Source organism: Eutrema salsugineum, unplaced genomic scaffold, assembly GCF_000478725.1.
Source record: "Eutrema salsugineum unplaced genomic scaffold, Eutsalg1_0 scaffold_13, whole genome shotgun sequence".
NCBI lineage: Eukaryota > Viridiplantae > Streptophyta > Magnoliopsida > Brassicales > Brassicaceae > Eutrema > Eutrema salsugineum.
In genome coordinates this window covers 3,083,393-3,107,907 of record NW_006256885.1, presented here as the reverse complement: position 1 = coordinate 3,107,907, position 24,515 = coordinate 3,083,393, and the positions used below count along the sequence as shown (strand labels likewise).

Below are 24,515 nucleotides of genomic sequence, written 5' to 3'. Positions count from 1 at the left end.
ATGTGTTCATGATTGATCGAGTATGGACCATGAATGGAGTTAGATTTGAAAGGTCGAAATTGATTCCTGAAGAAACTGTGTAACTTGGGAGATTTTTGTTGTTCTTCTCCGTTTGGCTTTTTTAACGCTAATACAAATTTAAGCAGCAAAGACATTTGTCACATACAGGGGCGAATCTGAATAAAGAACATTTTACTAGTGGGGGCATATTTCAATTTTTTTTTTTTTTTTGGGCAAAGGCATATTTCAATATATATTAAAGTAATAAAGACAAAATTCTAAATTTAATTAGGGAGTAAACTAAATAACTTAACAGGTGCATTGATATATTTTAGCTGAATTATAGTAAAAAATTAAACAGTTTTCTTTATTAAAAATATTTTCTTAAATAAACAATTGTCACATAATACACTCATATCTCTTATCATCATCGTCCTCATTCCTCAATTCTTTTTATTCTTTTTCGGTTTTCTTTTTTATGTTTTTTATAAAATCTATGGACGTTCTTTGAAATGCGTACGTTTGTATCTGCGGAAAACTATTGGAAGCACAAACGGCGAGTGAACGACATCATCAAAGAAAAAATTCAGCAGGAAAAAAAAACATGCATATATATATATATATATATATATATACTTTAGTTCATAATTCCCACGCTTTAATTCCCACGCTTCATAATTCTCAACATGCATATATAACTATTCAACATTCAATAAGAAGTTAAGAACATCATTAAATATTTAAAATAAAATCAATATATTTACATAGTCTTCTTATCCAAATGGTGAATAGTTACTGGATTCCATCCTTTCATATATTTTCCAAGTGTATTATTATTTTCAAAATACAATGGCTTATAAAAGGCTATAAATATCCTTAAGACAGCCAATTTTAATCCTCTACAAACCAAACAGCCAAAGCTCACTCACAAGATGAGACACCTCATCGCATCTCCGTGGCCTCTCCTCCTTCTCCTCCTCCTCTCTTCTCTCAGCTCCGGCGAGTCTTCGCCGTCCGAAGAAAAATTCAAATTCGACACTGGCGGTCTCAGTAGACAGAGTTTCCCAAAGGGGTTCTTGTTCGGAACCGCCACGTCAGCTTATCAGGTCGAAGGCGAGACTCATCAAGACGGTCGCGGGCCAAGCATTTGGGACGCTTTCGTCAAGATTCCTGGTAATTTATGGTTTAAACAATTTGGTTACATGATTAATCATTGATTAATAATCAATAGTAATATAAATAAAACAACACAGGGACTATCGCCAATAATGCCACGGCTGAGATAACAGTGGATCAATATCACCGTTACAAGGTACTAAAGTACTAATTTTAAAGATTTAAAGATATTTTATTATTGAAATGATTACGTATATGATTCCTAGAAGTTGAAAGTTTTACATTTTGATTTACATGTGTTCGTGATAATCACATTTCAGGAAGATGTGGATTTGATGAAGAATCTAAACTTCGATGCTTATAGATTTTCCATTTCATGGTCCAGAATATTCCCTGGTATAGTAACTACATTAATTGTATAAAGTTAAGCAAAGAAGAAAGAAGATTAGTTTATAACTTTAAAGCTTATGAATGCAGAGGGAGCCGGTAAAATCAACTGGAAAGGAGTTGCTTATTACAACAGATTGATCGATTACTTGATCCAAAGAGGTATAAAAATCATAAATAAAAGATTTGATTACAAAATAAAACATAACGAATATAATTTAATGCGTTTTAGGGATCACACCGTATGCAAATCTGTACCACTACGATCTTCCATTGGCTTTGGAAAAGAAGTATAAAGGCTTGCTTGGTAGACAAGTTGTGTAAGCACCAAACTTCAATTATATATATACTTCTTGTTACTGTCTCAATTGCAAATCAACCAAAACTTGGATTGATGCAAACTTGCAGGGAAGATTTTGCGAATTACGCAGAGTTTTGTTTCAAGACATTTGGAGATAGAGTGAAGAACTGGATGACATTCAATGAGCCACGCGTAGTAGCTGCTTTAGGTTATGATAACGGTATTTTTGCGCCGGGGAGATGCTCTAAAACATATGGAAATTGCACACAAGGAAACTCAGCGACAGAGCCATACATTGTTTCTCATCACCTAATCTTGGCCCATGCAGCAGCAGTTCAAAGATACCGCAAAAATTACCAAGTATAAACAACAACTTATAATTTGCTTTCTTAATTGTTTTGGTTTTGATATGATGAGATCTAAATGAAACTAATTATAGTACACCATTTTCCATGAAAATATTCAGGCAAAACAAAAGGGAAGAATTGGGATTCTTCTAGATTTCGTATGGTACGAGCCGCTACAAAAGAGTAAAGCAGATTATCTTGCAGCTCAAAGGGCAAGAGACTTCCATATCGGATGGTGAGTTTTCAAACTCTTAAACGTTCTACCATAAGTTTTCTTTTTTTTTTTGTTTGTTGTTGTTGTTGTTGTTGTTGTGAGCTTACAAGAATAATACTTTGTTTTGCTGCTTGGTATATAATAATCTTCAAAGGTTTATTCACCCACTAGTATATGGAGAGTATCCAAAGACAATGCAATTAATCGTGAAAGAGAGGCTTCCAAAATTCACGGAGGAAGAAGTGAAAATGGTGAAAGGTTCCATAGATTTCGTGGGAATAAACCAATACACAACTTATTTCATGTCTGATACTCATAATTCCACTATACCTAAGGATTTGGGTTACCAACAAGATTGGAACGTGACTTTCGGCTGTAAGTTCTTGAAACATTCGATATGAATGATCTTTTAGATTTTGCATTTCATTTACATTCCTTCTTTTCCATTTATACACTTGCAGTTTCTAAGTTGGGGAAGCCAATCGGTCCAAGAGTGAGAAATACATAAGTTTTTGTGATTACTTTTGATGTTATTTTTTCTTCTCTAATTAATTCAAATTATCAAATGAATCCATTTACCATATAGGCAAACTCGTATTGGTTATACAACGTGCCATGGGGAATGTACAAGGCCTTGATGTACATGAAGGAACATTACGGCAACCCAACTATGATTCTCTCCGAAAACGGTATTAAAGACACGAGAATCTCTAATCAAAATTTTATTTATTTGATTATAATTCCAATGATTTGTAGAGATGTTTAAGTTTTTTTTATAAATGTTTGAATATATGTTATAGGTATGGATGATCCAGGAAACTTTACTCTAGCTCAAGGACTACACGACACGACGAGAATCAAGTATTATAGAGATTACTTAACTCAACTTAAGAAGGCCGTTGATGATGGAGCCAATGTGAAGGGCTATTTCGCGTGGTCATTGCTTGATAATTTCGAGTGGTTGTCGGGATATACTTCAAGGTACGTACGTTAGTTAATTAAGTTAGTTAACTAAATCAATGCAGATATTTGATATTTCCTATAAAAAATTTCAAGTATTTGCTCTAATGCATTTTTCCTGTTCAATTGTATATATAGGTTCGGGATCGTCTATGTTGATTACAATACATTGAAGAGGTACCCCAAGATGTCTGCTCTATGGTTTAATCAACTTCTGAAACGAAACAACAAATGATTCTCTCAAATGTGTCCATGGATGCATTTTAGATTTTAAGGTTTTGGAATTAGTCGTTGAAGAATTAAGGGTCGTTCAGGGGTGAATTTGTACCGCCAACTCTCTCCTTCTTTGACTTTTCAATGCAAATAAACAAAAAGTTCAAGCAGTAATAATATACTTTGCATTTTGCACCTTTGCAACTTTCAAAATTATTTGGCTAACCAGAAAGTGTTAGAAAATAATAGTTGTAAGAATATTCGTCAATAACGTTTATGTAGTCATTATTCCCGCGTTTTTAGCAAGTTTTTTTTGTGTATAAATGGAACAGAGGTTCTCAAACATAAGTTCATAATTCCCACGCTTTTAGTCAACAAACTTTATTAAATGGAAGAGAGGTTTTCGACGGAAATATCAAACATAAGATCCTAAACCAAGATTCCTGCGCCCGAATTTTTTTTTTTATATAAAGAGAAGTAGAGAACATAACATAATGGAGAGCTTATTTTCATCTTTATTTGGTTAATTGAAAAACATATGTATTTATTCTAGCCTCATTCCAATAAAAATGGTGGTCCTAAACAAAAAAAATGTGGCCCTATAATTTATGAAGAGAAAAGAGTAAAATCTTAAATTTATTAATTTAATTTTGATTTAATGGCCTATAAAAAATATAATTTAAACGGTAATTTTAAGCCATCGTTTAACTTGCCTAATCTTTGGGCCGAACCTAAATAAAAATTATAAAGATGTTCGTCAAATGAAAATATATAACGTTTATATATTCAAAATTCCCGCGCTTTTAACCAACAAAATATATGAATGGAACATAGATTTTTCAAAAAAAAGTTCTCAAACACAAATTCATAATTTCCTCAATTTTAACAAAAAAACTTTATAAAATAGATCAGAGATTCTAGAACTGAGATTTGAGAACATAAGTTCCCAAACAAAGGTTTTCATGCCTTTAACCGAAAATTTTATTTTAAAAAAAGGAAGAAAATCTAGCATTATGGTCTCTCTTATCAAAATATGGAGGAGCTTAATTTCATCTTATCTGGTTAATTGGAGAAAAATGTAAAGGAAACCATTCGTTAAATGGACATTCATACCCCTCTTATCGAACCAATTAAAGCGCATAAACACAATCAAAAGCGTGCCACTCTTATTTCTTCACTCCTCGTCGACTGTTTCGCTTCAACATTGAAAAAGTGAGGAAAAAGGGGTTTTTCTTTTACACTCCGCGTCTTCAGCATTCGATATTCCCGGCGACGTTTACTCTGCTCTCCAGTCTCCACCGCCACCGCCACCGCCGTTTTCCTCCATCGTTTCGACTGAACGCAGTCTAGGTACGGACCATTTTCGATATCACGCTTTGATTCTGCTTTTTTTGTAAGCGTTGAAAGTTCCAGACTTTATGCTCTAGTAGTCTATTTTACGGTCTCGTGTTGTGGAGAATGTTTCGGTTCTGGTGAATAAGTTTGATTGCTTCATGGATCGATACATGCATTTGCGTAGCTCATGATTTTAGCGATTCTTTAATAATTTCTCTGTGTTCGTTTTGTGGGTTTTGTCTCCGTTTCTTACAGTGTTTGAGGTATGACCGAAATGGACATTGAAGAGATTGAGGCTGCTGGGGAGATCGATCTGTCTGATCTAGGAGAACCTTTTCTCCAGAGTTTCTGCAAAAAAGCCGCGACGTCGTTCTTTGAAGAGTATGGGCTTATAAGTCATCAGCTCAACTCCTACAACTTCTTCATTCAGCACGGGCTTCAGAACGTGTTTGAATCCTTCGGTGAGATGGTCGTTGAGCCGTCTTTTGATCCGACAAAGAACAAGGACGACGAGTGGAGATACGCAACTGTGAAGTTCGGAGAAGTCAGCATAGAGAAGCCCTCGTTCTTCTCAGATGACAAGGAGCTTGAGTTTCTCCCATGGCATGCCAGGCTTCAGAACATGACATACTCGGCTCGGATGAGTGTAAATGTCGAAGTTGAGGTAAGGAAACTAACAAACCCTTTGTCCTTATCTTATTCTTATTGCGGGTTAGTTTGTTGTCTAACTGCCTCTTCACTACATAAACTGACTAGGTGTTCATAAAAAAAGTTGTTAAAAGAGACAAGTTCAAGACGGGACAAGATGAATATGTCGAGAAGCAGATTTTACATAAGAGAACGGAGGGTATTCCAATAGGCAGGATACCCGTGATGGTGAAATCTCTCCTTTGCAACACAGTGGAGAAAGGAAAGAATGGGGAAAACAACAAAAAGGGGGATTGTGCTTTTGATCAGGGTGGATATTTTGTCATAAAGGGTGCTGAGAAGGTGAGTTACACCCGTTTGACATTTTGTTTTTGCATATTAACTGTCTTGGAATTTCTATTTTCAACCTTTTTAGTTTATAGCTTGTGGTTGGATTATGCGTTCTTCACATGATGTTCTACGTATGCATCACACTTATTTGCCTGAAATGTTTTCAACTAATGACATTGGAAACTGTTTTTCTTTTTGTTCTTTCTAATGCATATATACTGGAATAAACACCGCCAAGCTGTTATTCAAGTTCGTAACATGAATAAATGTGTTTTGCAGGTTTTTATTGCTCAAGAACAGATGTGCACAAAGAGACTTTGGATTTCTAATTCACCATGGACAGTCTCTTACAGGTCCGAAATGAAAAGACAAAGATTCATTGTTCGTCTGTCTGAGGATCCAAAAGCAGAAGACTATAAGAGAAGGGAGAAAATACTCACTGTCTATTTCCTCTCGACTGAGATCCCAGTATGGGTCCTGTTCTTTGCGCTGGGTGTTAGGTCAGACAAAGAGGCCATTGATCTGATCGCTTTTGAAGGTGATGATGCAAGCATTACCAACAGTCTCATAGCTTCCATCCAAGAAGCTGATGCAGTTTGTGAAGCTTTTCGCCATGGGATCAATGCTCTAGGATATGTTGAAGAGCAGATAAGAAGCACAAAATTCCCACCTGGCGAAAGTGTGGATGACTGCCTGAGTCTCTATTTGTTTCCAGGCCTCAAGAGCTTGAAGCAGAAGGCACGATTCCTGGGATATATGGTGAAGTGCCTTTTGGACGCATATGCTGGGAAAAGAAAATGCGAGAATCGAGACAGCTTCAGAAACAAGAGGATTGAGCTAGCTGGAGAATTGTTGGAGAGGGAGTTAAGGGTGCATCTTGCACATGCTAGAAGAACAATGACCAAGGCCATGCAGAGACACCTCACGGGTGGTGGCGATTTGAAGCCTATTGAGCATTATCTGGATGCTTCCATTATCACAAATGGGCTTAGTAGAGCCTTCTCCACCGGAGCATGGTCTCATCCTTTCAGGAAGATGGAAAGGGTTTCAGGAGTTGTCGCTAATCTTGGCCGGGCCAACCCATTGCAGACTCTGATTGATCTGAGGAGAACGCGGCAGCAAGTCCTGTATACCGGCAAGGTTGGAGATGCTAGATACCCGTAAGTAACATTTCCACGTCCCTTGTTTTTATTTTAAAATATTCCACGTACTAAACCTTATGCTGTATGGTCTGCATTTGCTCAGTTTTATGTCTTCAGTCTGTTTGATCAGATATTCGTATTCTTATTTTATTTGGTTTATGATGGTGATTGGTGACCACTGTTTCCTGCAGAGTCCCATCTGTGAATAATCCATTCATACTGATTTTGTATAGATGATACTGTCTTTCTTGTTTCTTTTCCTGGTGAATTTTTCCTGATGTTTACATCGATATTATCCATTTTTGTTACATTTGAATGTGAGTAAGTAGAATATTGAATCGTGTTGGGAACTTTACGTTGCATGTATGGCTTAAAGGAACTGAACTATGGCTGCATTGTTTGTAATGTTGGACAGGCATCCCTCTCACTGGGGCAGAGTATGCTTTTTGTCAACTCCAGATGGTGAAAATTGTGGTCTTGTAAAGAACATGTCTCTCCTTGGACTTGTTAGCACTCAAATTTTGGAGCCTGTGGTGGAGAAACTCTTTGCTTGTGGAATGGAAGAGCTGGTTGACGATACCAGTACACCACTGTGTGGGAAACAAAAAGTTCTTCTCAATGGAGACTGGGTTGGATTATGTTCAGATTCTGAATCTTTTGTTGCGGAGTTAAAAGCCAGGCGGCGTCAAAGTGAATTACCTCGCCAGGTATCTACTGTTTCAACAAATGCCTGTGTTATTTCGATAAACTTCCGCTGCTTGGTATCTACCTTGGATTTTTCTGCTTCACAAATGTGTCTATGTCACCTTATGTCATTATAATACGTATCAATTTTTTTCTGCAGATGGAAATCAAGCGAGATCAAGATGACAGTGAGGTGAGGATTTTCACTGACGCTGGTAGACTACTCCGACCTCTCTTGGTTGTGGAAAATCTCCACAAGTTGAAACAAGATAAACCTGCACAGTATGCCTTCGAGCATCTTCTTGACCAAGGGATTCTTGAGCTGATCGGGATTGAGGAAGAAGAAGACTGTAACACAGCATGGGGAGTCAAACAGCTTCTGAAGGAACCTAAGAGTTACACACATTGCGAATTGGACCTGTCCTTCCTGTTGGGTGTGAGCTGTGCAATTGTCCCATTTGCTAATCATGATCATGGTAGGAGAGTTCTCTACCAGTCCCAGAAGCATTGCCAACAAGCTATTGGGTTCTCATCAACGAACCCTGACACCCGCTGTGATACGCTTTCCCAGCAGCTGTTCTATCCCCAGAAGCCACTTTTCAAGACACTGGCGTCTGAATGTTTACAAAAAGAAGTGCTGTTTAATGGCCAGAACGCTATAGTTGCTGTGAATGTTCACCTTGGGTACAATCAAGAGGATTCCATTGTCATGAACAAGGCTTCACTGGAACGCGGTATGTTCCGTTCGGAACAGATCAGGAGCTACAAAGCAGATGTTGACAGTAAGGACTCGGAGAAGAGGAAGAAGCTGGATGAGCTGGTTCAGTTTGGAAAGACACACAGTAAAAAAGGAAGAGTAGACAGCCTTGATGATGACGGGTTCCCTTTTCTTGGTGCTAATATGCAAAGTGGCGATATTGTCATTGGCAGATGTACCGAGTCTGGGGATGATCACAGTGTAAAACTCAAGCACACTGAGAGAGGCATTGTGCAAAAAGTGGTATTATCATCTAATGACGATGGGAAGAATTTTGCTACGGTTTCTTTGAGACAGGTAAGTTCCAGATCATACTGAAGTGAGAGCTGACTTTAGATAACGCATCCCTTTGAGTTAATCTAATGTTCCATTGATCTGTCGTTGCAGGTTCGTTCTCCATGTCTTGGAGATAAATTTTCCAGTATGCATGGGCAGAAGGGTGTTTTAGGCTACCTAGAGGAACAGGAGAATTTTCCTTTCACGATGCAAGGCATAGTTCCTGATATTGTGATAAACCCGCACGCTTTCCCTTCAAGGCAAACACCGGGCCAACTCTTGGAGGCTGCTCTCTCCAAAGGAATAGCTTGTCCTATGCAAAAGAAAGGCAGCTCTGAGGCATACACCAAATTAATACGTCATGCAACTCCTTTCTCCACTCCCAGTGTCAGTGAAATCACCGACCAGCTTCACAGGTGCTTTCTTCACACTTTCAGTTGGTTTTAGCTGTGTATACATAATATCGTAATAGATTGAAACAGTACAGGGCTTGATGCTACAATCAGTAGAGGTCAGTTGGTATGCTATATAACTGATCGGCATTTGCTTCTTAGGAAGCACCTTATAAGATTGAAACATCTCATAGTGAATATTGGTTTTGTTTCCTGGGAGTACTAAAATGTAGCATGACTTTTATGAATGTGCACTATCTCTGAAAGACTCGAATTTAAGGAGTTCAATGTTTGTCTTTTTTCCTGTGCCCTGAAAAACTTCTAGCGAATACACAAAAATTGGCTCAGAAGCCATGAGCCAGAATAATAGTTAAGAGGCTTGAGGCTATGAGTCATTTGCCTTGTGATTGTGCAATGATTCATTGAACGTTTTTTTTTTCAGATTTTTGTTGATTCTTGACTCAATCATTACCGATTGCAAATATTTGTGTCAGGGCTGGCTTTTCAAGATGGGGAAACGAAAGGGTCTACAACGGAAGGTCAGGAGAGATGATGCGTTCACTCATCTTCATGGGGCCAACTTTCTACCAGCGACTTGTCCACATGTCAGAGGACAAAGTCAAATTCAGGAACACCGGACCAGTTCACCCTCTCACGCGCCAGCCAGTTGCAGACAGAAAGCGGTTTGGCGGAATCAAGTTTGGAGAGATGGAGCGAGACTGCCTAATTGCTCACGGTGCTTCAGCTAATTTGCACGAGCGTCTCTTCACTCTAAGTGATTCCTCGCAGATGCATATCTGCAGGACATGTCAAAACGTTGCCAATGTGATCGAGAGGCCAGCGGAAGGTGGTGGAGGGAAGGTCAGAGGACCTTACTGTAGACTCTGCAAATCTCCAGACCATGTGGTTAAGGTTTATGTGCCTTATGGAGCTAAGCTTCTGTATCAGGAGCTCTTCAGCATGGGCGTCACTCTCAACTTCGACACCAGACTCTGCTGATTTCCCTCCTTTTATGTTTATATCATCATCAAACAATATGGCTTAGTGCCTTTGGACCATGTGTATTTGATTCGGTTCAGGTTCATGTTCGGATTTGTTTTGGTTTGGTTGTTTCGGTAAGGGTTACCTGAACCGAAGCAGCCTTATAAACCAAACTGAACGAAACTAACCAGTCCTGCTTTGAATTGCTTCTTTTGTGAGCTTTGACTCTTAACCGTTGATGTTTTAATCGGTCTCAACTCTTACGGGCTTATAATGTTCCGGGTTTCTGTGATTGGTATTTTATTTTATCATTTATCGCTGATCCGACCGAATTACTAAATCCGTTAGATCCGACCCGGCTCGATCCGATTCGACCCGTTTTATTTCTGATGCCGCCATGATAAATTCTTCAGACCAAATAAATGAACCTTAATTTTTGTTAACCTTCTTCTTCCGGATTTCTTCCTCTCCAACAAGCGCAAGGTGCCATAAACCCTTCTTCTGCAGCCGTGTTTCTTGCATTCTTCTGTTCAGTTTCGAATTCGATCGATTTTCGCCTTCTATAGACGTTTTTCTTTCTTCCTCTAACGCGATGAGTCGCGAAAGCGTGCATGAGGCTGATGACGATGAAGAAGAAGACGACATTGGTGAAGATCTCGAAGACTTAAGACGCGCCTGTATGGTCTCCGAGGCCAATTCCGATGAAGTTGTTGAGAAATCCGGTTCTGTTGGAGCGGATGGAGGCGGCGGCGGAGAGATACCGTCTGATTCCGAGAACGAAGACGATTTCGAGATGCTTGGGAGCATAAAGAGCCAATTAGCCTCGTCGACGGGATTGGGAGATGGTCCTCTCATGGGTTTATCAGTGCCCTCGGATTCGGAGAGTGAAGACGACCTCGAGATGCTTCGGAGCATTAAGAGGCAATTAGCATTGTCGATGGATGCAAGCGTTCCGCCGATGGGTTTATCCGACGACGACGAAGATGATTCGTTTGAGACCCTCTGCGCTATTCGTAGGCGATTCTCTGCTTTTGAAAATTCCGGTGAGCTCAATGGTGACAGAAAAAGTAAATACTTGTTCTCTTTTATCTGGGTTAGCTTCTGATTCGTTATATATTGTTTCTGTGTGTGTTATCACCTTTGAAATGTTCGTTCTATGACTCTGCTTCAGGTGATTAAGATAGTTTTAGAGTAATCGATTCTCTTCGATTTCAGAAATTAAAGCTAGTTATAAGTCTCTGCATAGAAGCTCCACTCAGTTTGTGATTTTCTTGTTAACTCTTCCTTTATGCCTATTGTACTGTTTCTGATAGAATAAGGTAGAAGCTCTCTCTTCTTATGTTTGATTGTTGATAGGACGTGAAAGACATTATTGATTCTTGTCCGCAGAATGGATTTATGATGGATTTCATGATGCAAGAATTTGGGTTTGCTTGTCTTTTTGAATGCACTGCTGCATGTCTCGTCTTTGTAAGATATTTTTATGCTTTAGTGGTAATTTCTTTCTATTTTTCTACAGATCCGGAGGTAAATTTGATGAATGATTCTCCCGGGAAGAAAAAGCAGGTACATGCCTCGGACAATGAACCTTCAAGAGAAATATTGAGTAGATCTAATACTTGTGAAAGCTTTCCAAATCACGACAAATCAGTTGTCACAGTGCCAGATTCAGAAGGAGTACAAGCTGGGAATTCTGTTGAATTTCATGAAAACACTGCCATTGAGCCTTTTGACCAGCTGGAGACATGCCAATCATCTCTTCTGCCAGCTGCGAGTTCAAGTTTCCCTGAATCTGCACAAGCCTTTGTTGATGCAATCCGGAGGAACAGGTCATATCAGAAATTTCTTCGAAGGAAACTAACCGAGATTGAGGTAAAGATCGAGCAGAACGAGAAACACAAGAGAAATGTTAAGATAGTACAAGATTTTCAAGCTTCTTGCAAGAGAATAACTAAACAGGCACTTTCTCAGAGGAAAGATCCTCGAGTTGAATTAATCTCAACACGAAAATCTGGGCCACGAGATAGCTCCGAGGTAACCACTTTGATCTAATTTTCCTGCCTCTTCTGTTTTATAGTACCTGAAAAAAAACTGCTTCTGCTGTTTTCCGCTATCTTCTTTAATTCTGTGTTTCTCTTGTAGGGTAATGATAAGAAGACATCTCCTTTGACGTTGGGTCCACTGGAAAACCCTTGCGTTGCAAATTATAGGATGGCAATAGAGAAATATCCAGTTTCAGTGGATCGCAGAAATTGGACTACTGAGGAGAACGAATATCTTGCAAAAGGTCTGAAACAACAATTTCAAGAAACACTGCTTAATGAAGCTATTGAACGGTCAAGGTACTACTTGGTCTTCCTCTTTTAAAATGGTATCATATTCTGGTGCCTAGTACCCTTAAACTTGCTACTTACCATCTATTAAGATGCAGAATTATAGTTAAAGTTTCTTCTTTGATAGTTTCCGAAAAGAATTGACTGACCGCATTTTCTTAACAGTGACTCGGAAGGATCTACACAGGATATATATACCATTAACGAATCAATCAAAAATCTTGAGATCACACCAGAAATGATCAGGCAGTTTCTTCCTAAAGTTAATTGGGATCAGTTGGCCTCGATATATATCAAGGACCGTTCTGCTGCGGAATGTGAAGCTCGGTAAGTTCCTCCTCTAGTTTATGTCTGACTGCTAAGATAAATAAGCTTTTTTAAACATAAATGGATGCACATTTCGTACACCTATCTTCTCTTATTTGATAATTCATTAGGTTTTTGTAATTTGTGCCTCATTGTAGGTGGATGAGCTCGGAAGATCCATTGATTAACCACAGTCCCTGGACTGCAGAAGAGGAAAATAACCTACTCTTAATTATCCAGAAAAATTGTTGTACAGACTGGCTTGACATTGCGGTATCACTTGGGATGAATAGGACCCCATTCGAATGTTTGGCTAAATATCAGAGAAGCTTGAATGCAGACATATTGAGAAGAGAATGGACTCCAGAGGAAGATAAACAACTCCGCGCTGCAGTAGGCTTGTTTGGTGAAAACGATTGGCAATCTGTTGCAGATGCATTAGAAGGAAGAGCTGGAAAGCAGTGCGCTAACAGGTCAGTTTTATCTTCTACATCCACCCATTCTTTAATGAATTAGATCTCAGATTTCGCAGTTTGCTGACAGTTTTGTCAGCAGAGGAAATCGAAGTGGTAGACTCTTCCCCTTTCCCTCCATCCGCCAAATGATATGAATCTAACTTATTTGAGTCCTGTTAGTGGTCGCAAGAGCTAGTTTCTTTGGGAAATTAGAAGTCCATGTTACATGTTATTGTCCTTTCATTCTATATGATGCTCGTTTCTGTATGAATTCATGTACCTAATTGAATGGTTGATCTTATTCTCTTCTTCGCTACACTTTCAGATGGAAATGGTCGCTTCACCCTACCATAGAAAAGAAAGGGAGATGGAGCTCAGAGGAAGATAAACGTGTGAAAGTAGCTGTGACACTCTTTGGAGCTAAAAACTGGCATAAAATTGCTCAGTTTGTTCCTGGACGAACCCAGGTTCAGTGTCGAGAGAGATGGGTAAATTCTTTAGATCCCAAAGTAAATCGTGATAGGTGGACCAAGGAAGAGGATGCAAAGTTGAGAGAAGCAATCACAGAACATGGATATAGTAGCTGGTCCAAGGTCGCTTCACGTCTGTCTCGTCGTACTGACAGTCAGTGCCGGAGGAGATGGAAGAGCTTATATCCTCATCAAGCGGCTGTTATACAAGAAGCTACTAGGTCACGAAGAGAAGCTATTGTAGGTAATTTTGTTGATCGGGAATCAGAGCGTCCTGCCCTTCTCGCAGGCGATTTTTTGGCACTACCGGAGATATCTCTTGAGTCAGAACCTGAAATTGTTTCCCAGAAGAAGAAATGCAAAGCAAGGTAAATTAATCGAACATTCCTCACACACAGTCACATATTCACTCACTGGTTTTGTGGATCTAAATTCTCCCTTTTGTTGATGCAGACGGAAGAAATCAGATGTAGAATGCGAGATAACTCTTGAGCCAGAACCTGAAATTGTTTCCCAGAAGAAGAAATGCAAAGCAAGGTAAGTTAATCGAACATTCCTCACACACAGTCACATATTCACACATTGCTTTTGTGGATCTAAACTCTCCCTTTTGTTGATGTAGACGGAAGAAATCAGATGTAGAATGCGGGGTAACTCTTGAGCCAGAACCTGAAATTGTTTCCGAGAAGAAGAAATGCAAAGCAAGGTAAGTTAATCGAACATTCCTCACACACAGTCACACATTCACACACTGCTTTTGTGGATCTAAATTCTCCCTTTTGTTGATGCAGACGGAAGAAATCAGATGTAGACTGCGAGATAACTCTTGAGCCAGAACCTGAAATTGTTTCCCAGAAGAAGAAATGCAAAGCAAAGTAAGTTAATACAACATTCCTCACACACAGTCACATATTCACACACTGCTTTTGTGGATCTAAATTCTCCCTTTTGTTGATGCAGACGGAAGAAATCAGATGTAGAATGCGAGAGCGAAGCATCTTGCGCTCCTACAGAAAGACAACCAAAGAGGAGGAGAAAAGGCTTGGAGGGACGCTCAGGAGATGTATGTAGACAAGAGAGTGACTCTGTCTGTGAAAATGATGAAAACAATGGAGGTGTTAGGTTTTTGGAACGGTGTAACGAGAACCAAGAGAATGTAAAGGAGAAACGAAGACGAAGTCGAAGAAATGTTGCAGCAACATCGAGCAGCAGCACTGTGACCATTAACTGCTCTCAAGTCAAAGTTGGTATCAAGAAACTTAAGCCTAGGAGAAGAGTGTACTAGTTCCTACCGAGAAACAAGATGTACCAAATTAGGTTTTTTTTTTTTCTGTTGCTCTTGTAAATTTTGTATGTATAAATACGTCTAATCCAAACAGGTTTTTAGAAAAATAATAGTTTTCCGTGATTCTAACAACAAAGAAATTGCTAGAAATTTCAAGCTGGAAAGAGTAAATGCACATTTCTTTAGCTAAATTAAAAGTTATTGAACGTTAACTCTTTTGTAATTTATTAATCCTTACTAGTGATATACACATGAAAACACTTTTTCTGATCACGTATCCACAAAAAGAAAATCAAAAACTGTATACAATAATCACTCAATGAGCAAGTGAGCACAATCATGGCATTACTTACTTCTAATGAATTTTCTTCGAGTGTTAACACCGTTCGTCTCATTTCCTTTATTCTTCTTCTTCAACTTCTCTAACTTCTGTCTATGTCCCTCTATATCCGTATTTATCACTCGTTCTCTCATCTCATCGGGTAGCAGAGCCAGTCTCGAAAACTTCTTTGGTGATACAAACCCACCAAGCCTCTCTTTGATGTGGTTGAACGCAGGAACAAGGCCGCGTCTTATGAAACACCCATCGATTAGCTCCATCGAGCTTGATTCCGGTAAAGACATTGAGTCTTTCAGTTCCAAGTCAAAGCAGAACGGTGAGTCCTTCAACCACATCCTGAGAGAGTGAGCTTTTGCCACTAGGAGTCCGGTTCTCGTCTTGCAGGGAAGAAAAGGAGATCCCATCTCCCAAAGACACGCCTTTAGCGTTTTGTCCAGGGATATACCGTTGTATTCCGCGGTCCCTGTTATTAAGACTACTGACTTTGGAGATTCTGGGTACCCTTCAAGTGATGCATCCTGAAACGGGAGAAGAATCGTAGCCAGAGAATGAAAATTACATTGGTGAATATGAAAATGATGATTGTCAAAAAAATTCTTCAGTTATGCAGGGATCTGTGGAAAGATGCAAAGATGCAGAAATATCGAGAGAGAAGAAAGAGAGGAATTGCCTGCATGTGGTCAAGCCATAGAGTAAGGGCAACAAGCGCTGCACCTCCTGACAATCTTCTAAAATCAGCACCCCAGTCCTTGTCCGCCACCCTAATAAATCAAAATCATTCACAAAAATGTGACAGCTAAACATCTAATCGCTTGCACGAAACAAGTGTTGGCTAAAACAGGCGCGAGCTCTCCAAAACAGACGACATACGTAAAACAGGACTGACCTGAACACGTCAAGACTGAAGATACCCCTTTTGATTGCCAGTTGGAATACCCATGATGCAGTAGCTCTGAGTTCAAACGCCCATAGAAGATTCAAAAGAGCATTAGCAAAATTGAGAGCAGCATTGTCCTCTATGGGTTTCAGTTTCTCGAACCACCCATCTACCTCTGAAACTAGCAACTCAGGTCTTCCAGCCAAAAGCCTGGTAGGTCATTAAAACCAGGGAGAAAAAACATAAGAATTAGTAACATGTGACGATATTTATTATTTCTAGGTTCAGTTAAGAGTAAGTCCTTGTATCAGATTTATATGATCTTAGTAGTATTTAATTAAAAACCGTGAACTTTTTTTAGGGAATTCAAAATGGGAAAATCGGAATGCATACCTGATAGGCAGATCAAAACCTATATCTTGGAGAGCTTTCAGCAGCAACATGACTTCATTTTTTTCCTTGGCGAAACTCGCCGCCCTAACAAAGCAAGTCCATATCCTGTGGTCTGGCTCCATGCCCTCTCTCTTCATTTCCAAGAGCCTTTCTATTCCACTGTTATAATCTTTGCTACGAAGGTAAGCATTAATAACTGAACTATAAGGCAGAGTTGTTAGTTCCACGTCTGTTTCTTTCAGGTTACTAAGAACCTTTTCAGCTTCTTGGGGCTTTCCTGAAGAACTATATGAAACCATGAGCAGATGCATTGTAGCAAGTGTTGGTTCTATTCCCGCATTCTTCATCATTTGCAGCAACTTCTCCGCCTTAGAGTCGTTTCCAGAATCCCGGGATATTTTCATCATCGTGTGGTAAAATGACCGGTCTAGTTTATATCCTTTGGAGAGAAGCTCTTCAAACAGTTGTTCAGCTTGTTTAATGCATTTTTGCTTACCAAAAGCAGAGATCAAACTCTTGTATGTGTCCAGTTTTGGGTCCAAACCAATATTTCTCATATGTTGCATAAGCAAGTACCCTTCTTCTGGTCGTCTGTCTCTACAATACATTATAATCAGAGTATTGTAAGTGGTCTCATCTGGTTCCAGTCCACTTTCTTTTATCCTCTGGTACACTTGAACTGTCTTCTTGTAATCCTCAATAGCCGTATACATCTTCAGCATGGAATTCCATATAGCGAGCTCAACCTTGAAGCTAGCTTCTTCCATTTCAGAAACCATAACTTCAGCATCTCTGACTCGTTTCCCTTTGCACAAAAGCTCAATCATCATCCTATAAAGGCGAATCGTGGGCAAGTAACCAGCAGCCTTCATGCTATTATATATCTTCTTTACCTCAAAAATATTTCCTGCTCGAGCAAATGCGTCAAGCATTAAAAGAATGGAGCTTTTACTAATCTTAAATCCCATATCTTGCAATTCTTCAACAACAACGTATAGCTCCTCAAGCCTCCCATCAACACACAAAGCATGCAACAGAATATTGATGGATTCTACAGTTGGAGACGGACCATCCCTCATCATAGTGTTAAATATAGCCCTTGCCCGCTCATAACAGCCACACTCAGCATAAGCCGACATCAAACTGTTCCATGTCTTTAGATTAGGTGTTCGTCCACTTTGTCTTAAGTTGCCAACAACACTCTCTGATTTTTGCCACAGCTTTTGTTTTCCATAAGCTTCAATGATATCAGTATACATAGGCGAACAAGCAAAGTGAAAGCCTTTTGTCTCAGCCTGATCAACCACATGATGAGCTGTCTCTGGAAAGCCAAGCTTACAATACACAGTAACCATGCTTTTACAAACACTTTCTGAAGCTTCGCAGCCAGATAGTCTCAGGTCAGAGAAAACTTGAGAAGCTTCAGCGTAATGTTCATTCGCTACACAACAGTGTAATAAAGACTCATACATGGTGGAACTGCCAGAACTCCATCCATGAACACATGTATCAGAGAAATATTCTTCTAGAGCGGAAATTATATTGTTAACCTTGCAATGTAGAACAATTAGTGCTTCATTTATTAGCCGCCTAGATCCACTGGCGTGTTCTTTCAAAAATTCAAGTAACTCGCATGCTTCTGAATGCCTGCCTGATGAACTGTAGGAACCCAATATAGACAAAAGAGTATCGTTTTGCAGTTCATAGCCATTTGTTATAGCCACTTTCAACTGTCTAGCAGCAAGATCAAAGCACTCGCCCTTAACAAGAACAGAGGAAATCTCTAGTGGATTCATGCCACACAATTCTTCCATATCTCTGATGGTTTTCTGAATGTCTTCTGACCTGTTTTCCTTCATAAAACCAAGTATCATCAACTCATACAGACTGAGAGACGGTGTATGACCATCAGAAATCATATCACGATATAAAGCCCACGCCTTTCTGGTTTCATTTCCTCTTAGAAATATATCCAACATTACAGAATACGCCAAACTATCAGGTTTAGTCCCTGAGCGTAACATGCAACTGAAAGTATCTTCGGCCTCCTCTCGCTTCCCAGCCTTGGCATAACCGCAGATGAGAGCACTGTAGGTCTGCAGAGTTGGTTTGATCCCAACATCAAGCATCTCAGACATTAGAGCTGCAGCTTCCGCGGTTCTGTTTGCTTTTCCAAGTGAATCGATCAAAACTGTGTAAGTAATAGCATCAGGGTTTCTACCCGACAAACCTTTCATGTCTTTATAAAGCTGTAGCGCAAGATCAAGTTGGCCCTGCTTTCCATACATGTGAATGATGGTGTTGTAAGTCATCTCGTCTTTCCCAAACCCCATTTTCTGTATTTCCTGGTACACTTCCTTCACCTTCTCCGTATTTCTTTCTCTGGCAAAAGCATAGAGCAAAGAGTTGTATGTGACCGCATCAGGGAAATATCCTTTAAGCTCCAACTCCGTGAAGAGACTCTCGGCTTTCGCAGCAAGCCCGCATCTTCCATATACGGAAATCATGGCATTGTAAGTCCACAAGTCAGGCTGACATCGATGAGCTTCCATGTCCTCAAAAACCTTCACCGCCCCTTCCAAGTTTGAATCCCGCGAACAGGCACTAAGAAGAGTGTTGTAAGTGATGGCATCAGGCCTAAGACCCGAATTCCTCACCATATCTAAGAGCTCAACAGCCAGATTCGGAGTCAACCCACCAGACTTAAGCCTAGCGTTGATAAGAGTATTGAAACTTATCAGGTCAGGAACACACCCTCTTTGACGCATTGCATCGAGCAGCTCTTGTGCCTTTGAGAACTTGCCGCTACGGGAATAAACGCCCATCATCGCGTTGTACACTTGAACCGTGTCTCCGACGGCTGGCTCAGCCCTAGTGAAAATCTCCGCCGCGAGCGATTCCTGATTCCACCGACCCAAAACGCCGAGTATGGCTGCAACCATCCGGGCATTGGGTGACTGCCAGTGACGGAGATTGAGCCACTCGAAAACCTCGAGAGCTCGTTGCCAGCTCTCCTGACCAACCGATTTCACGACGAAGCAGTAATCCGTGGGGGTCATCTGAACAAGCCGAGCATCGAGAATATCCGCCACGAACTGATTAGGTTTCAGTCCTAGAATCTTATCCGTCAGGAATTTCACTCTCTCCCTCCAATCCTTGGCCCTTATCAGAGCAACCTTATTCATCTTCTTCACCCTCCTTCTCCGACTCGCCACGGCGGCTTCCTCGTTCGCCTTTTGCTGCTCGCTGGAGCTAACAGAATCGACGAATTCCCCGGAATCCTCCGCGACATCGGTTGGTGAAGCCGGAGGAGAAACAGGGCGAGATGGTGTTGAGCCTCTGGAATCATATGTTTCACGGAGATTCAAATGTGGCCACCGAACTGCAGGAGAGGCTCGACTGTAGCTGAATTTCTGGGCAGAACTGCTGCTGCTGGTCCCTGCTTGTTCATCTTTAATCTCAGAAAGCGTCACGGAGGTAGAATTAAGGGCGGCGCGGACGGATAAAGCAGGGGAGGAAGAGAGAGGAGAAGCAAAAGCTAAAGCCCCTGCAGAAACCGCCATTAATATCTCTCGAGCTTCATAAATCTGTTGCAGGATATATGCCGTTATAAATTAGCCGAGCGAGCGAGGAAGAGTGATGATGATATTCATAAGGTCCCTGATATTTTTAGCTTTTGACGTAAAACTCCAAGCTGTCTAAATTATAAATGAACAAAAACACCTTGCCGTTTTATGGCGACATTGATATTGAATGAAGTATGGAGAGTGGAGACCAAAGTTACAGACATATCCCGTCAAGATTGAACCTTTAAAAACCAATTCCAAGATCACGAATGTGTGTAATTGCAACAAAAGACGTGAGCTTTGACATAGTGATGATAATAAGTGGATGGGTAAACGTTGTTTTAAGACTAATTAATGAAGAAAGTGCAGAGATGAGGATGGATAAACTTTCTTGACTTGGGGATTTTTTCTTTTTTTGGGATCTTTATGGAATTAAACAAAAATTGCAGAGGTTTCGGAGGGACTAATACATAAGAGTAAATTGAAAAAGATCCAGTCTAGAAAAATTGGAGAAAATAAAAACAGCTAGCTTCTCTGGAGATTTTGGTAACACTCAACGTTTTCTTCTTCTTCTTGTGTCTCTCTAGTAACGACCAATACCCCAGACCCTGACAACTCCATCTGTGTAACCACTGAACAACGTGCTTCCATCTGCACTCCAGTTCAAGCTCGTACAGTAGTTCACCTGCATTTTTCAATTACACAATTTTGACCGTTAGAAAACCATCATCAATCTCAAGAATCAAAGTCACGAGTTTAACTAAATAACTACACTCTGGTCTCCAACCCAATGGGAGATTTATCGGATTCCTTGGAACATAGTATTTCTAACCAAAAATTTAATCTTTTTTTCAAAACCAAAGATAGACTAAGTAGAAATGATCCACGTGCATTCTCTATATTGATCAATGTCATTTTGTATGAACATAGAACCAATTACTAGTAGAAAAAACTCCCAAGAATCGTATGAAAAAACGACATACCTTCTTCTGGTTACCAGTTCCGACACCACCATCAGACTTCTCAGCCTCAGCCTTGAGGTCAACCTTCAAGTCCTCAACAACACTCTTGCTCTCAAGATCCCAGATCTTGATACTGTTCTCTGTTGCAGCACACAGCCAGTACCTGTTCGGGCTAAAGCAAAGCGAGTGGATAATCGAGCCAGCCTCAAGCGAGTACAGCTTCTTTCCTTCTGCCAAATCCCACAACAAGATCACACCGTCTTTCCCACCACTCGCGCACAGCGAACCATCGGGCGAGACGGCCACCGTGTTGAGGTAACCGGAATGTCCGGCGAGAGAGTTCTTCAGCTTGCAGTTCTGGAGGTTCCACACTTTCACGGTGTGATCCCACGAAGCAGAGACAATGGTGGGCACAAGCGTGTTGGGACTAAACCTAACACAGCTAATCCACTCCTTGTGACCATCACCTTGCTCGGAGATCGTGTACTTGCACTCACCAAGAGTGTTCCACAGCTTGATCGTACGGTCACGAGACGCAGATACGATCTGACGGTTATCAACAGAGAAAGCGACGGAGAGCACGTCTTTCGTGTGTCCCACGAATCTTCTTGTGGAGACGCCGGTGGCGAGATCCCAGAGACGGAGCTCGCCGTCCCAGCTTCCGGAGAGAGCGAACTGACCGTCCGATGAGAGAACGACATCCTCCACGAAATGGGAGTGACCAGTGAGCCTTCGCTGCGCGTAACCGTAGGATTTCTCGTCCTTGGTGAGTTTCCAGAGGATGATGGATTTGTCACGCGACGCCGTCACGATGATGTCGGAATTGTCGATCGGCGTGGCGATGGCCGTGACCATGTCGGTGTGGGCGCGCATGGTGCCCTTCAATACGAGTCCCTCGGCCATGGTTTAGGGTTTGGTGGAGAGACTCTACTGGTTTCTTCTTCTTCTTCTTAATCCAAAAATGGCGTAACAGAGCGAGAGAAATGGAGTGCGTGTCAAATGTAGGTATTTATACTCTAGGTCAAAAAATAAGGAGACTAGGGTTTGGTGTGGTTTTTGCAAGGAGAATACTTATTTGGGCCCATGTTTCAGGGTCCGGTATAACTTTAAGAAATTGAAATTGGGCCTATCATATATTTGTTGAGAGCGCTTTTGTCAATATATATAGATCACAGAGTTGAGAAATGCTTATGATCGCAAAAAAGAGATCAGAGGAGTAATTAAAAATTGAAAACTTAAAACGAATCCGATTCAAATGTACAGAAGTTTTCTACAATACAAAGAAAGAAATCATTAATCTGTTCATTATTTAGTTTGTTTGATTCTTAATTCAGGTTTTAATCATGGAGTGCACAACACACAGTAGCTTTGTGATGACCTTGGTACACCTTCACTTCTTTTCCCGCAGGCATAGACCACAACCTAGCCGTCATGTCTGATGATGCTGTGCATAATACATAATCAAAACCCGTTTAAAGACTGTTCTGTCTCTTTTTTCAGACACAAGTTTTCTAGTGGTATAATTTAAGATGGATATTAGTACCTGTTACAAGAAATTCTCCATCTACTGAGAAGACGCAGTCCCAGACCCATCTTTGATGTCCTATTAAATAAGATTGACGAGAGTTCAGTGAGAGTAATGGAGAAACGAATAACCTTTTTTGAAATAAAAACATGGAGACCGTACCTGTTAAAACTTTCTCTAGTTTAAAACCATCAACGTTCCATATTTTGACAGTTTTATCAGATGATGCAGTCGCTAGATATCTGCTCAGAAAATGTATAAGAGCTTCGAAGGGGAGAAGACGAAGAAAACGGTTTAAGAAGAAAGAGTAAGAAACACATTACTTGTTTGCTGGAGAGAGTAGACATTTGAGTATGTGGCCATTATGAGCTTGTAGCTTATGAAGGGGCTCAAACTCTGTCATCGTCTGGAAACGAAAAGAATTTTTTAAACGGCATGAGAAATACAGGAATGTGACATTAGCACGGTTAAAGAAGAGGCGCCTCATATCCGTAAAAAAATACCTGTTTTCCACGCAGCAAGCGCCATACATAACATGTTCCACGGTTATTAGCAGCAACAACCATTGTCCCATCCCACATAACTGTTAGAGACCGTACAGGTGTATCAACTTCTGGTACCTATAGTTACACAAGAGCGATTACAATCCTGTTAAGGTGAAAGAAGCTAAGATTCTCTCAGAAATGTACTAAGATGAAGATATGAAGACGTGTCAAGGCAATTACCAATTCACAACTACACGAATTTGCTCTGAGATCCCATACACGGATATTGCCGTTTTGGTCTCCAGAGATCAATTCAGTCTGTACAAGAAAAAAGCAAAGTTCATGATGAAGACCAAACACGTTGTGATAACAACTGAGACAACTATCAGAAAAGAAAACACAGCTGTGTTAACTGCAGCAACACAGATCACTCAAGTAAATACGGAAAGATGAGTCTTCTAGTTGAGGTACCTGATTTGGGTGTAAAACAACAGTGTTAACTGCGGCAACACTTTCATATTCCCTTTGGCAACCTGGAGCCCTACATTTTAGTTTACGAGTCAACAATTTGTTGCAAATCAACTTAAGAGAAGTAGCTTCAATTCCCGTGACTTTTTATCCAAAATCTTGTCTTGGATGATGAATCTATTTTAACACTCAACAACAAGAAAGAAACATGAAAAATAACATAAATCTACCTCAAGTCCCAGATCTTAACAGTGCCATCCTCTGATCCTGAATACATCCATTTTCCATCACACTGGAATCCCACAGCCATAACATTGTTGGTGTGTGAATCATAGGTCATCACCTGATTTGATATTCGCAGAGATCATTCAAACAAGACAGAAGAAAACAGCACATTGAAAAAGAAAAGAAAAAGAAGGAAATTTACAGGTTGAGGGCTGTTGGAATTGACTTCAAAGAGTCTAATATGAGGATTGCAAGCAGCTGCTAGATGACGCTTATCTGGGGTTATCTCCAGCCTATTCACATGCTTGAAAATATCGCAAAGAAAGAAATTGAGTCGTTTTTTTCCCCCACACACACAATTAAGAAGAGTTTTCTGAAGAAGAGAGAGAGAGAGGCTTACCGAGTCAGGATACTGAATGGTTCGGTAACAGCGACCGCTTTCGGCTTCCCAGAATCGGATCGTATGATCATAGCTTGCTGTTGCGAGAACCACACAAGGCTGACTCATTTCTCGATCAATTTTTTATTTCCGATCAAATTAACAAGCCAGACATTTGGTGGTAAACTTTTTTTTGGTGATTCGCGGAAAAAGGGTAATCTAATCCCTTTCCAAGGTTCAACAGAACAGGACGATCCTTACAAAAAAAAAAATCTTCAATATAGGGTTTCGCGATTGAGGATCGAAAACAGGAAAAGAAGAAGAAAATTTGTGAAATTTAATCATGTAGAGAAAGAGAAGACA

At 40.3% G+C, this 24,515-nt stretch overlaps 6 protein-coding genes across 9 annotated transcripts; 3 read left to right on the top strand and 3 right to left on the bottom strand.

The window, feature by feature from the left end:
- Window positions 1-903: 903 nt before the first annotated feature.
- On the top strand, window positions 904-3,834 carry LOC18024572 (beta-glucosidase 44). The gene is made up of 12 exons (XM_006406591.2): window positions 904-1,173; window positions 1,254-1,312; window positions 1,437-1,512; window positions 1,594-1,665; window positions 1,736-1,823; window positions 1,912-2,164; window positions 2,271-2,386; window positions 2,520-2,740; window positions 2,827-2,858; window positions 2,952-3,054; window positions 3,166-3,346; window positions 3,464-3,834. Exons 1-12 carry the CDS (start codon window positions 933-935, stop codon window positions 3,558-3,560), a joined length of 1,539 nt encoding a protein of 512 aa, XP_006406654.1. The 5' UTR covers window positions 904-932; the 3' UTR covers window positions 3,561-3,834.
- Window positions 3,835-4,718: 884 nt separating this feature from the next.
- On the top strand, window positions 4,719-10,375 carry LOC18024571 (DNA-directed RNA polymerases IV and V subunit 2). Its single transcript, XM_006406590.2, has 8 exons — window positions 4,719-4,888; window positions 5,129-5,537; window positions 5,630-5,863; window positions 6,131-7,011; window positions 7,409-7,700; window positions 7,838-8,731; window positions 8,822-9,126; window positions 9,597-10,375. The coding sequence occupies exons 2-8, from the start codon at window positions 5,139-5,141 to the stop codon at window positions 10,099-10,101; spliced, it is 3,510 nt and encodes a 1,169-aa protein (XP_006406653.1). The 5' UTR covers window positions 4,719-4,888; window positions 5,129-5,138; the 3' UTR covers window positions 10,102-10,375.
- Window positions 10,376-10,532: 157 nt separating this feature from the next.
- On the top strand, window positions 10,533-15,032 carry LOC18024570 (myb-like protein L). Of its 4 annotated transcripts, none has more exons than XM_024159559.1 (10): window positions 10,533-11,126; window positions 11,603-12,117; window positions 12,226-12,425; window positions 12,582-12,743; window positions 12,881-13,195; window positions 13,503-14,015; window positions 14,101-14,184; window positions 14,270-14,353; window positions 14,439-14,522; window positions 14,608-15,032. In XM_024159559.1, exons 1-10 carry the CDS (start codon window positions 10,676-10,678, stop codon window positions 14,930-14,932), a joined length of 2,733 nt encoding a protein of 910 aa, XP_024015327.1. In that variant the 5' UTR covers window positions 10,533-10,675; the 3' UTR covers window positions 14,933-15,032. The 4 variants fall into 4 exon arrangements, with proteins under 4 accessions (XP_024015327.1, XP_024015326.1, XP_024015328.1 ...); XM_024159558.1 differs by having other exon boundaries at window positions 10,533-11,150; XM_024159560.1 differs by lacking the exon at window positions 14,101-14,184 and having other exon boundaries at window positions 10,533-11,150.
- A 101-nt stretch (window positions 15,033-15,133) lies between these two features.
- LOC18024569 (pentatricopeptide repeat-containing protein At3g18110, chloroplastic) lies at window positions 15,134-20,105 on the bottom strand. The gene is made up of 4 exons (XM_006406587.2): window positions 16,543-20,105; window positions 16,159-16,359; window positions 15,943-16,033; window positions 15,134-15,790 (listed from the first exon to the last, which is right to left on the bottom strand). The coding sequence occupies exons 1-4, from the start codon at window positions 20,103-20,105 to the stop codon at window positions 15,278-15,280; spliced, it is 4,368 nt and encodes a 1,455-aa protein (XP_006406650.1). The 3' UTR covers window positions 15,134-15,277.
- Window positions 20,106-20,486: 381 nt separating this feature from the next.
- LOC18024568 (receptor for activated C kinase 1C) lies at window positions 20,487-22,061 on the bottom strand. Its single transcript, XM_006406586.2, has 2 exons — window positions 21,092-22,061; window positions 20,487-20,793 (listed from the first exon to the last, which is right to left on the bottom strand). The coding sequence occupies exons 1-2, from the start codon at window positions 21,971-21,973 to the stop codon at window positions 20,692-20,694; spliced, it is 984 nt and encodes a 327-aa protein (XP_006406649.1). The 5' UTR covers window positions 21,974-22,061; the 3' UTR covers window positions 20,487-20,691.
- Window positions 22,062-22,272: 211 nt separating this feature from the next.
- LOC18024567 (protein LST8 homolog) lies at window positions 22,273-24,514 on the bottom strand. Its single transcript, XM_006406585.2, has 10 exons — window positions 24,174-24,514; window positions 23,976-24,077; window positions 23,779-23,891; window positions 23,552-23,621; window positions 23,321-23,398; window positions 23,099-23,215; window positions 22,919-23,001; window positions 22,758-22,837; window positions 22,614-22,673; window positions 22,273-22,514 (listed from the first exon to the last, which is right to left on the bottom strand). The coding sequence occupies exons 1-10, from the start codon at window positions 24,279-24,281 to the stop codon at window positions 22,408-22,410; spliced, it is 918 nt and encodes a 305-aa protein (XP_006406648.1). The 5' UTR covers window positions 24,282-24,514; the 3' UTR covers window positions 22,273-22,407.
- Between the last annotated feature and the right edge of the window lies 1 nt (window position 24,515).